The 13205-nt window shown below is 37.6% G+C and overlaps 1 protein-coding gene across 1 annotated transcript in view; it reads left to right on the top strand.

Moving 5' to 3' along the window:
• The window catches only part of SPEF2 (sperm flagellar 2), a 191094-nt gene that overhangs the window by 101891 nt on the left and 75998 nt on the right, over positions 1-13205 (top strand). The window contains exons 21-23 of the mRNA XM_063087801.1: positions 1855-2003; positions 8799-8926; positions 9010-9148. Of these exons, the coding sequence (XP_062943871.1) occupies positions 1855-2003; positions 8799-8926; positions 9010-9148 (416 nt within the window). The remainder of the gene's footprint in view (positions 1-1854; positions 2004-8798; positions 8927-9009; positions 9149-13205) is intronic.

The raw sequence follows: 13205 nt of genomic DNA on the forward strand, positions 1-13205 counted from the left end.
CAATAATTGCTGAAATCTGCCTTTATCATATGCTAATCATAGATTATTCTCTGAACCTTTTATCCATGAGAAATAGCTACACCTAGGACTCAGTGATCAAACTTTACAAGTGAAAGAAAATATCTTATTAGAAATTGGAGCCTTTGTATGGTTGTATGGGTGATACTTAAAAAGGAATGCCCCTTGTTACATTTAAGATGCAGATAAAGATCTTGTTCAAAAGTGACATCTGTTTTCATTCACTATGGCATAGATACATTTTTATCAATTCAAAGTTTTTACCTCTCAGCATTTTCCTTCTTAAAAATTAGATAAAAGTTATATGGAATTGAAGCACAAAGGTCCAAAAATATTCTCTGGCTGTCTTAGTTTTCACTAAATGATCATCATATTCAAGAAAAGAGTAAAAAAAACATTCCAGTCTCCAATGTGTAATTATAAAGTTATTTTCTTAGAATTTCTGCCTAGAGAAATTCATCTTAAAGTGTCCATAGAATTATCTCTTGTAGCAGAGATTCAGGCCAAAGGATAAAAAATCATCATGCAGAAAAATATATCAAATTATGAACATTTTCACTTACTCTATGAATAAAGATTTTCTTAAGTTTGTTAAATCTTCAAAAATTTATATACGGCTTCAGATCTATGAATAACTTAGGATACTGTCTTTAAATGTGTAAGTCAAAGTCACCTAAACTACCACAAAACATAAATGACACTTTCTCCTCTACTTATAATCCACATATTTTTAACTAACATAAAAGTGGAAGATGTATTTACTTTTCTAAAGAGCGTTATCACTAAATAATACTCAATAAAGAAATATATTTTGGGGAAAGTGCTCCCAGTTCTACAGGCATCGGTAAACTCCATCTAAAAATATGAAGGTAAGTGGAATTTAAACTTCCTGAATTTCTAAACTATAATAACCTTGATCCTTTCAGGGAGTGTTAGTGCTCTCTGAGTTAAGGAACAATAAAGGTGTAGATGAACAGGTGCCCATGAACAGGTGTAGATTCCCCTCTTGGCGCTATCAGGGAAAGTGAAGTGTATGTCCTTTTTGGATTCTGAATTGAAAATTAGACCCCCCCTCCTTTTCTTCCCCTCCATTGGCCTTCCCTCTTCTCACCAACCCTTTCCTACCCTCCTCTCCCCTCCCCTTCCCTTCTTTTCCCTTCTGCCTCTATGCCTTGATTCAGCCAGGCTGATGGCGCATCACCTACCTTCATCCTTATTCCCTGACTGTAGCAAGAAATGCAATGTCCCCTCAGAAACTACGTGTCGCATGCAGTGAATGTGGGATTAAGTTTAGGAGCTATGATGCCCCCTCTTCTCTTCCCCTGCATCCCTCAGCTACTCTGGCTGACTCTCGCAATAGCCTCCTTCCTCCCTGCCCTCTGCCCTGGGCTCCAGGGACACCAAGAACAGCACTGTTGTTCTAGCTGCCCTCTTTCTCCTTCAGGGTACAGAGTTTAATTTGCCAGTTTCTGCCAAAGTAGATGAACCACACTTTGTTCTAGAGTCTAAACCTTATAGGAGACACATGTTCGTTGTGGAAGTAAGAACAGAGATAAAAATAAAATATCAAGTTGGTTTTCATAGCCAATTGGATAAGAGAAGTTGGATTGCTCTTTTTTAAAAAAGCAACTCACTGTTATTCGTATCATTGGTTAATGTGGAGGCTGTGGAAAATGAGGGGTTTTTTAAATTTTTGATTTGGTACGACTGCCCAAAGGAGCTTTAAAAGTCATTAAGGAATTGCCAAAGTCCATGGCAATTATAGATTTATTCTTGTACCAGAATCCTGCCCCATTTATCTACTAGTATTGGAATGATTTAATATGCATGTTTAAGGTTCTCCTAAAGGAAAAACGCCAGGAGGAAAAGTGCCAGTTAAGAAATCAACTGCTGGCTCTACAGATACATCACCTTCTCCAGTGGTGCCACCGCCACCTAAGCCAGGATCACAAGAATGGGTCTATGTGAATGAACCAATTCCTGAGGTATGGCAGTTTAGAATCAAGCTAGTAGAATCTATTCCTTCTTCTGTTCGTAGTGTGATTCACACCATTATTTGCAACATCCGGAAGAACTTTCATAGCTGGAAATATGTACTCATCAAAAAGCTGAGATGATTTTTTTTTAGAGACGACTCATTGAACTACATCTCCTATTTTCTCCTACTCACTTGAGTTTCTGAGTCACTCTTTGAACTGCTGCTGAGTGCTGAAATCAGGGGAACAAATGGGTTCTGTGAGGACTAATTTTCTCCCCCGGTACAAGCAGAGATGCAGTTTCGTGGAAGAATCCAGCAAATTTATAGCCCTCCATCCATGTTCTAATACCCACGTCATAATGCTTTTAAATGTAGTTTAAGCTCTAATGTTTTAGAAATGAGAAAAATTTTGAAGCTAACTGAACCTGTAAAAGAACAGACAGTGATCTGACCTGAGAACTTATTTATTTATTTATTCACTTTTTGCTTTATTTATTTTATCATTACACAAGGTAAACAGTTTTTGTGGCCCTTTGCCAATTTTTTTCTAACTCCCCCCTTCCCACCTTTGGTAGCCTCAGTTCCATTCTCTCCTTTTGAAAGTTCAAGAAATGATTGTGATTATTGTGTCTCTCTTTCTTTCCTTTTTTGTTTCTTTCTTTTTCAGCTCCTACCTATGGGTAAGGACATGCAGTATCTCTCTTTCTGTACCTGGCTTATTTCACTGAATATAATTTTCTCTAAGTTTATCCATGTTGCTGCAAATGGCAGAATTTCATTCCTTTGCATGGCAGAGTAATGTTCCATTGTGTGTATATACCACATTTTCCTTATCCAGTCATCTGCCTATGGACATTTAGGTTGGTTCCAACTCTCAGCTATTGTAAAGAGAGCTGTGATAAACATGGGAGTGCAGGTATCCCTCTGACATGATGATTTCCATTCCTTTGGGTATACACCCAGCAGCAGAATTGCTGGATCACATGGCAGTTCTATCTGTAGTTTGAGAAACCTCTATACTGTTTTCCATAATGGCTGTACTAATTTACTGTCCCACCAACAGTGTAGAAGCATTCCCCTTTCTCCACATCCTCACCAGCATTTGTTATTCTGACCCAAGAACTTTAAGTAGGTTTGCTGGTATAAGGCAGGGAGATGCCCCAGGGGAGTCCTAGAAGCTCCAACCAGCTTCACTGTTCCCTGATAGCTGCAAAGCCCAGTCGCCACGCCACCGAGGCACTTCTGGTTGCTTTCACAGATAAATCCACAGAAAATCACACAGAATAGTACTTTCTTTAAAACTTTGTAAAAGGCAAAGAGCTTTTTAAAAGACTATGTCCCCATCTCCTTCATTCTAGTCCCCAGTGATCTCTTACTCTGATGAACTCAGCAGGGACAATCTGTGCCAGGCATTTGAGACCCAATTATGAACTGCAGCAATTGTGCTGTTGCTGTTATTATTGAGCTTTCCTTGGGGTATATCTTATCTCCCCAATTAGATTATAAACTCTGGGGAGGGTAGGAGCATGTGGAATAATTCACTATATTCAAAACAAGAACACAGTGCAGAGTATGTAACAGATTCTTGATAGGTTTCTAATGAGTTAATTAATCAGCATTGAGGGTGAAATTAGAACAGAAAATATTTGAAGGTGAGAACATTAAATGATATAATTATGAATGTGCATAATTGATATCACTCAAACAAGCTACACATATATTAAAAAACTGTCACAAAAGCAGGATATAGAAGTGGTTGTTGGGAATGAGATAAAATCAAAAATGGTATTATTTGGTAGGGGATGGGGAGTAAAGGGCAAAAATACCAAATTCCAATCCTTGACTCCAAACCTTGAAGCCCTTAAAAGAAATAAATCTACAGAGGACATGAGAGAAACAGAGAACAGGAATAAAAAGTAAACATTAACACTGAGATAATGGTACCAGCTCCCATAGATGGTCTAGCAGTCAGGATTCTGGCAGAATCCTAGGGACTGAAGCTGTGTTCGGGGGTCACGGCATGCTGAGTTTGGAAACCCTCCCTTCTTCAAGAGGCTGACAGACATGGGATTCTTCTGCCAAAAGTATAACTCAGTTGAAAGCAGAGCTTTTCATCAAGTTTCTACTTACTTTGTTGACAGTTTAAAGATGCAAAATATAGAGGAAGCTGTGGGAGGCTTCTACTTTGGATTTCATACTGACCAACAAATATGGACAGATGGGTGAATGGAAATAATTGATAATTTATGGGAAAGTAATACTAGAAGAGGTGTAATAGTTAAAGAAGAATCTGGAAGATCAAAAGCAAATATGTACCCTAGTTATCAGGAAAGCAAGCATATTTCAAAACTATAGTGAAATCATAATCTACACTCTAGAGGGGAATATGACTGTAGGAAAAATGGACGGGCTCAAAAAAAAAAATGTGACTTTATAATCCCAATTAAGAATCAAAGAAACTAATGTGACAATTAGGGGAAATTATTGAAAGATAGGAATTTAATGAGTATCTAGTCCATCATAGGCACTCAATGTTGAAAGAATACTGTCAAAGATACTTACAGATGACCTTGCCAAAATGCCAAGGATAAAAAAGATTTTATATTTAAATTGTCTAAGATGATGACAAAAGATTAAAAATGGGAACCCAGCTTGTGTAACTCGAAATTATTTTAAATGAGAAGAGAAATGAAGTCCAATTAATTAGGAGTAATAAACAGGTTTTGTAAGGCCTGAAGATTTGGTGGGCCTGCTTTAAGAAAAAGATCACAAAATTGCAAATACGAAAGCAGGCATAAAAGGGAGTATTTATTTAGAACAAATATGTATTTAGTTAAGAAATATTTTTACAACTTGAAAAAACTGACAAAACCACAGACATCACAAAAGATAGATAAATAATACATTTTTATTTTTTAGATGCCTGATACACCTCTATTATTCACTTATTCTTACATCTTGGATGTAATTTCTTTGCTTGTCTTCGCATGTGACAATGATTTTGTAAAATCATTTTCCTGTAGAGAAAATAGAAAGATAATCCAGACTTCCCTCAAGCGAGGTTGATCAAAATCTGGCTTTTTATTATTGATAGTTTAGAACATGTTCTTTTAGCTTCATAACTCATTATGATGGGAAGTGTGATGGAGAGGAAATCAAATTAGAAAAAGACAGAAGGCCTAACCACTGGCACTTAAAAATGAACCTGACAAATGTGAGCAAAGTGCTAGGCCCCTCTTAGGCTCTCGGAAGATGTCTATGTAAAGTGAGGGTCTCTGAAGCTTTGGAGAATAAATACTGCATTGTCTGCTGAATTCCTACTATGTTCAGTCTTCTTTAACCAAGAGAAGACAATTTAATTAGAAAGGATAAATTTGAATATCTTGTTCCATCATATAAGTTCAAATTCTCAGACCCAGAAAAATTAAATTTCAGGGGCTGGAAGAACCTAGAGATATAACATTGTCAATAATTCATAGAAATCACAGAGAATACAGGGGGCTTTCAGAAGACCACAGGTAGACAAATGCCTAAATATTTAAGAAAAGTTGATGGGACTTAGTAACATAGAGATCAATAATTTATACAGTAATCCCTGACAAAATTCAGGAGCAAATTATTAGACATGTGACTCATGAGCACTTACAGAATGTAAAATGATCTCTTGGAGCCTGCATGGGAAGAGTAACTCACTCCATTGAACTGACCCAATCCTTTTCCTTGATAGCAAGGTCACATAGGTGGGTCAGGGAGTACCATAGACATAGTGTCACTTGAGTTCAAAGCAGTATTTAGCAATTTTGTCATGAAGTTATTGTAGGTCCTGTGAACAGGATGTTAATCCAATTAAGATCATTCTTACGGGGTAACTCACTATGCACACAGTGTTGATTAATGGATTGAAGTCGACCAGAAAGGAGGGAGATTTAGTAGTGTGGTTATTTAAAACGTCTTTAGCACCATTCTGGATACCACCTCCTTTAAGAGAGATTATGCCAAACTAGAAACTAGAGAGGGAAACTAGGTCAGGAAATGGTGTTAGAATAATGTCAGAGGAGTCTTAAAAGAACGGTAAATGTTTAATTCAGATCAATGAACACTTGAAGCTTGTTTAGACATAGAACCTTAGGCTTTTAGAACTAAATGGAGTCATCCAGTCTCCCAAAAATGTAACTAATGACAAAACCCAGTTCACTTGAGTCTACTTACACTCACATTAATATTTACTGAGCATCTGTTCTGTGCAAATGCTGTACTCGGTGCAAGGAATACAAAAACAAGGAAGTTGCAATTTCTATGTCCAAGGGCACTATCTACTTGGAGACAGAGGCAAATAAACTAATTATAACAGTTTTGAAATTGCATCTGTAACAGGAATATAAGATGTGATAATTACATAGAGGAGGGAAAAATACATTTTGTTTGGATGTCCAAAAAAAAGGCCCACATTGCAAGGTATCTTTTACAGTATGAATTCATTGGTTAGGGAATATAAGAAAGGGATCCCAATCAGAGAGAATAGCTCAGTATATTTAGGAGAAAAAGGTCAGAGGACTCAGCTTCAAGAGGCAAGTCTCATAGGAGGGTGAGGGCCAGATTTAGAGGGACCATAAAGCAGTGCTAAAGCACTTGATCTGCTAGGTAGTGATAGCCATGAAAGGCTTTTCAGTAAGGAAATAACATGGTGGAATCTATTTTCAAAGCAATAACTCAGACAGACAATAGAGTGAATTGCTTAAAAACATGGGCTGTGATTAGTCAGCCTATGTTTAATCCCCACTATGTCGCTCAGCAGCTGCATGACCTTGTTCAAGCTATTTTGCCTCTGGCCTCAATTGCTTCATTTTTAAATGGGATTAATAGTAGAAACCAATCTTATAGGTTGTTGTAAGAATTTAACAAGTTAGTACACATAAAAGCCCTTTAAAGAGTATCTGGCACAAAGTAATTCTCAATAAGTATTAGGCATTTAGGGGATAGAAGGTAATCCAAGAATACTGGAAAGAATCACAGAAACCTGTCAGGATGCCCCTGTACTGTTCTAGACAAGAGATGACAAGGTCCTGAATAAGGGCAATGACACTGAGAAGAGAAGGGAAGAAAGGACCAAATCTGGGAACGGTTCAGGAACTGGGTCTTACCCACACTCAGGCGTGATCTTTCTCCACTTCTGCTCTGTTCCACCAAGCTCTACCCACACTAGCCTGAGTGCCGTCCCTTAAATATGCCAAGAACATCCCCACCACAGTATCTTAGCACCTGCTGTTTCTTCTGCTCAGAGTGCCCTTCCCCCAAATCTTCCTCCTTTTCAGTGCCAATGCCAATGCCGCCTATACAGAGGCCTCCCCCAACAACCCAAAACAAAACAGCTCCTCTGTCACTTCACAGCACTTAGTAACAGAATTACTTTTTTATTAGTTAATTAAATTGCTTAGGTCTTTACCTACCTGCTTACTGATTTACTTAATTACTTATAACACCACTGTTTCCCGTCTCCCACCAGAATATAAACTCTCGAAGCCAGAGACTCTGCATTATTCACCAAAACCCTCCTAGTCCCTAGAACAGTGCTTACATAGAGTGACCACTCAATTAATAACTCTTGGTTGGTTTAACTCACTGACTTGGACAAAGACACTTAAGTAATGATAAAATGGCTTAGACTGGATTTCATTTATCCTAAGTCCCAGGCTAGCTCTCTATTCTCTAATGATACCTGTCTTCAGATATTTGACCAGCTCCAATAGGGAAGACAGGACAAAGGTAGTCTGTCCTTCTCAAAAGGGCATAGTTAGGGCTGATAAGCGGAAACTACAGGAAAACCATTTCTGCTCAACACAAGGACGAATTTTCCAACAACATGAATTGTGTGACACTGGAGGTGGTTACTTGAAATGTCATGTTTGAAGCATCTGTGATGTCCACAGAGAGATTGAATAATATAATATATCTCTAGCATCTGGCATTTCTTGTTTAGAGAGGAAATTAGCCCAGATGACTTCTAAGGTTCCCATGTGTGAATCCCAGAGTAAAGAAATGCACAGCCAATAAGGGAATAATTAGTACAGCAAGTTTATATTGGATATAACATGCATCCTCAATTTTACTTCATTTGGGTTATTTCTTGTTTTTGATTATTTGCATTATTAAAGATAACATAAAAACTGCACTGAGTTTCATGGTGCACACAGCAAGGATAGAACCTCCTGGGTGGAATCAGAGAAATAGCTCATTACCACTCAGACGGGAACAATAGGTATTCTCCATTCTAGGCAGTTTTGCCAAAGAAGCAAAATATGATATTTGTGATGGTTCGATTAATTATTTATTCAATAAGTATTTCTTGAGGACCTACCATGTCCAGACACTCTGATGATCACAGGACATGTCGCATAGTGGCAAGCAAGACATCCATAGTTCCTGGCTTTATGAGCCTAACATTCTAGAGGCAAACACAGGCAATAAATAAGTGGTTACAATTAACATCATCCATGTTATATAATGAGAGAAGTACAGGGTAGTAAAGGAGAGCCTCAGAACCTCAGGGGGCGACCTTGTAGACCTGTCGGATCAGGGAGGAATTTCTGGAAGAAATGATGTCCAAGCTGAAAAATGAAGAATTATTTGGACTAGGAATTAACTGGGGGAGGGGCAGAGAGGAGGAGGAGGAAGTTTCACAGGGAACGATGTAAGTAGCTGCAATTGCATCTCGGTCTTCTTGCTCAGTAGTGCTCTTTTGACTCAATTATTCAGAAGAATTTCCATTTTGAAATAACAATTTCTATGCTTTACTGTTCAACAGGAAATACCTTCATTTTTAGTACCTTACTGGGAACTCGTAGAAAATTCCTACATAAACACCATCAAAACAGTGCTCAGGAATCTGAGAGAAGATCAGCATAGTGTGGTTGCTTACTTATATGACATTAGGTAAGTCGGGTTCTCGAAGTCAGAATTTTACAGTTTATAGTCATGACATGTAGGATTCATTTCATTCTCTTAATGCCTTACAGAACAAGTTTCCAGGAGTTTCTGCGGCGACCAGATCACAAGCAAGATTTCGTAGCTCAATGGCAGGCTGATTTCAACTCTCTTCCTGGTGACCTGTGGGACGATGAGGAAACAAAGGCTGAACTGCACCAAAGAGTGAATGTAAGCAAATCTGTGACTTGCTGGGCCAGGGTCACTGCCCTTTCCTGCTTGTCTTGCAAACCCCAATTTATTTCCTTTTTACCTTTATGAGGTGTGAGGAGGAGAAAGGAAATGATTTGATCTCTTAACCAGCCATCTTTCTGGAGCAGCAGCTCTACTGCCCTGTGAGTTCAGGATGAGAGGACCACGGCAGCACTTCTGGAAAGAGGAGCCAAGGTCGGTGATGCAAGAGCATCACTGGCATCCGTCTTGCAGCTTCCTAACCCCTTTGCTAGACCATGTAACTGTGTTCATGCCTGGCACTAATCACATGCCTATCTAGATGCAGTTATGTAGTTGGATGATGGCAAGGACAATGGAGATGAGGGAACTGTAAGGAAATCTAACGGGTTGCCTCTATTAAGTAGATCTCTTTCTGGGGGAGGAATGGGGGCAGCTGGCCAGTACAGGGATCTGAATCCTTGACCTTGGTGTTGTAACACCGCACTCTAACCAACTGAGCTAACCAGTCAGCCCTGAATAGATCTTTTGAGGGCGGGTACCAAATATTAGACATCTTTGTATCTTCAGCAAGCACAATGCCTGGCAGTTAGTAGACAAGCAGATTTTCACAAATTCATGAGTGAAGGATATTACCCTGATGCTTTAGAAAAGGGCTTCTGATGTACAAGAAGCCTCATTTCAATTTCTTACTCTTCGCATTTTCTGTGTAAATTGACAGACCCCTTTATCCCATCAGAGGGATCCCTTGCCACTACCTTAAGTATAGGCTACTAGTAGTCAAACCTAATTACGATCTCAATTTTTATTTGTGCAACAAAAACATTGCCAAACTGTACACCATGGCCCATTCATCTTCTCAAAAATTACTTCTTGAGCATCTTTTATGGTCCTGGCACTGATCAAGGGACTAGGATTCAGTAGTGAAAAAAGAAGTCTATGTGAGTATAATGTTTACATTCTGGTGACCAGGAAACAAGAAGAAGCACTAAAGAAGAAAACATATAGTGTGAGTGTCATTGGTAATAAGAACTACGTGGAGAATGAGAAAGTAGGGCAGAGGGAAAAGGAACATTTAATGTACCATTCTGTACATAGTGGCTGTGGAAAGTCCCACAGAGAAGGGGACCTATGAACAGATTAGGATGGAAGTGATAGGGTAAGCCATGTAGATATCTGGGGTAAGGATGTATCATTCTCAGGGGAGAGAAAGGGCAAAGGCACTGAACACGGAGGATGCTCAGTGTGTTTGAAGAACAGCAAGGAGCCTATAGTGGATGGAATAGAGTGAGTGTGGATGAGAGTGCTTGGTGATGAGGTCAGAGAGATCACAGGGAACCAGATTGTCTAAGGCCTTGAAGGTCCCTACTAGAATATGGGTTTTGGTCTGAGAGAGATGGGAAGATGTCCTCTGGTTTTAAAAGAGTCTATAGTGGAATAAAAACATCAGGGAAACCAGCAGGAAGACCAGTGGCAAACCAGTTGGGAATCTCTTGCATAAAGGCAAGGCACCATGGTGGCTTGGATGGTGGGGACGGGGTGTTGAAGGGTTTAACCTGAAAGGTATTCAGATGACCTAGGAAAGCTGAAGTATTTTGTCTATCCTTAGATGTTCCTCAAACGATGATTAATAACCATGTAAATCCTAAAACTTTCTCTTTTTCTGTCTTTTCTCTTTCCTACCTATTCACAAAGCCAGCCCCAAGCCAGCCCTGTGTACTTCTTGCCTGTATACTTCTTGCCCACATTAGTCAGGTGATTGTTGGCAAAGAATGAAAAGATTTGGAAATTTTCTCTTATCTGGGATTTTTGTTTTGTTTTGTTTTGTTTCGTTTTTTTAATTCCAAATGCACCGTATGCCTATTGTAGATAAATTAGAAAATAAAAAGAAGCAAAATTTAAAATGACAAATTCATAATCCCACTGCCAATATTTAACTATTGTTACTATCTTGGTGCATATCTGCATATTTTTTCAGATTATTTTTACAAAAATGTGATGGCTTGGCTAGCCCAGTTAGCGGTTAGCTCAGTTGGTTAGAACGCAGTGTTGATAATGCCAAGGTCAAGGGTTCAGATCTCTGTGCTGGCCAGCCACCAAAAAAAACCTAAAAGTGATCACAACATACATATTGTTTTGTAGCATTTTTTTCATCAATAAAGCATGGTTTCTTTTTCAATCAAGATTCACCTACAGCATCATTTTTAAGACTAAGAAGTATGACTAATGGACTATATCTTAAGTTATTTAACCAATTTCTATTACACTATCAGTCACCATTTCATTAACAAATTCTGTTGAGCACCAATTTTTTATTACAGAGAATCATACAATAAAAGTTCATCCAACTAACTATTAACTACATCCTTAATTATTTCACTGGGCAAATTTCTCAAAAAGTGGAAATTGTTGAATCTAAAATTATGCTTATTTTTAAGGTTTTTGAAACAATTAAAAATTTACAAACTTCAAAAATTTTTTAAATTTACTTTTTTAAAATTATATTTAAAAATTTTTTTAAATTATATTTTTACACTGAAAACATAAACTTTGCTTCAAGTAACATGTTATGCAAATGCATTAAATATTAGATACTTTTTGCTAATCTTTGCCAATTTAGTAGGCAAAAATATGACTGTCTTCTTGTAGTTTGCATGCCTATTTTTACAGTTGAAGTTGACAATTTTTTCTAAGTTTAATGGTAATTTATTTACTTCTTCCTTAAACCTGTTTGTGATTTCTGCCCATTTTGGATTTCTGCCCACTTGTTAGAAAGTGCTCTTTTTCTTACTGATCTTTAAGACCTCTTTATACAATAAGGATGTAAACCATTTGTTGATCATATGCAACAAATATATTCCCAGTTTGATGTTTGCCTTATATTATTTGAGGAGAGTTTTAATATGCAGAAAGCTTTCAGTGTTTATGTGGATATACAAAGTAAATTTTTCTTTATAGCTTCTTTGTGGTCAATTTTAAAATATTTCTTCACCTCAAGATGATATACAAGTATACCAATATTTTTAATACGTTTATAGTTTTATATTTTACTTTTAAATATTTAAATTATTTTGTTACTTTGATAGAAGTTTCATTTTATTTTTTCCAAAAAGCTAACCAAATGGTGTGAGAAGACTGTCAAATGTATCAATACAGAGTTACGTATGATATATTTATATGTGTGTAGGTATCTATCTACCTACTTAGTTATGTCTGTTGGATATACATATTCCCCCACCCCTTTTTTTTACTTAATAAAAATAAATATAACTTCAAAAAGAAGCTAGAAAATAAACCTGAGAAAAGGAGAAAGGACTTAATGAGGACAAGAGCAGAAATTGACAACTTGGCGGTAATGATAACATTAAAATTAAAATATCAATCCAGGTAATAAGGCAAAGGAATCTCTGGCAAAAATAGTCAAAGACACAAACAAACATTCCTTTGAGTAGAAACATGGATATTAGTGTAAAAACCAGCCATGCCTCTGAGCATGGCTCAGCAGTCTAAGGCACTAGATTAAGAAAATATCCATGAATATCAGAAAATACATAACATACATGGTTTTTTCTCGGAAAGTTTATTAAGTTTTGGCCAAATCAACCTCACTAAAGTTGTTTTACCTCTTCTTAGCAGTGGATCCTCAGCAGGAGTATAGAGTAGAGAAACTTGTGAAGTTTAAAAAAAAAAAACCCTACCTTTGCTTCATGCACTATGACCAAATTTAGGCTAGGCTCTTACATCACACGTATTTTTTAAAGTGTTATCAGATTGAAACAACTGCTGTATTATGTTTTACATTTTTATACCTACTTAATCTTGCAAAATCCATGGAAGTAAGTTAAAAGCTCTTGTGACTACTACATTTTTATCCATTTTCCTCGCTACAGTTTTTGACTTACAGATTTTAATGCAGCAACAGTCAGAGCTAAACGCCAAGCACACCGTACGTGCTGCGCTGGCTTCTTCCATTCCCGCAACAACCCCCTGAGGCAGGAACTAGTAACGGTCTCATTTGATAGATGAAGATATGTGATAAAAAGGTCACCATAGTAAG

Source organism: Cynocephalus volans, chromosome 2 (assembly GCF_027409185.1).
Source record: "Cynocephalus volans isolate mCynVol1 chromosome 2, mCynVol1.pri, whole genome shotgun sequence".
NCBI lineage: Eukaryota > Metazoa > Chordata > Mammalia > Dermoptera > Cynocephalidae > Cynocephalus > Cynocephalus volans.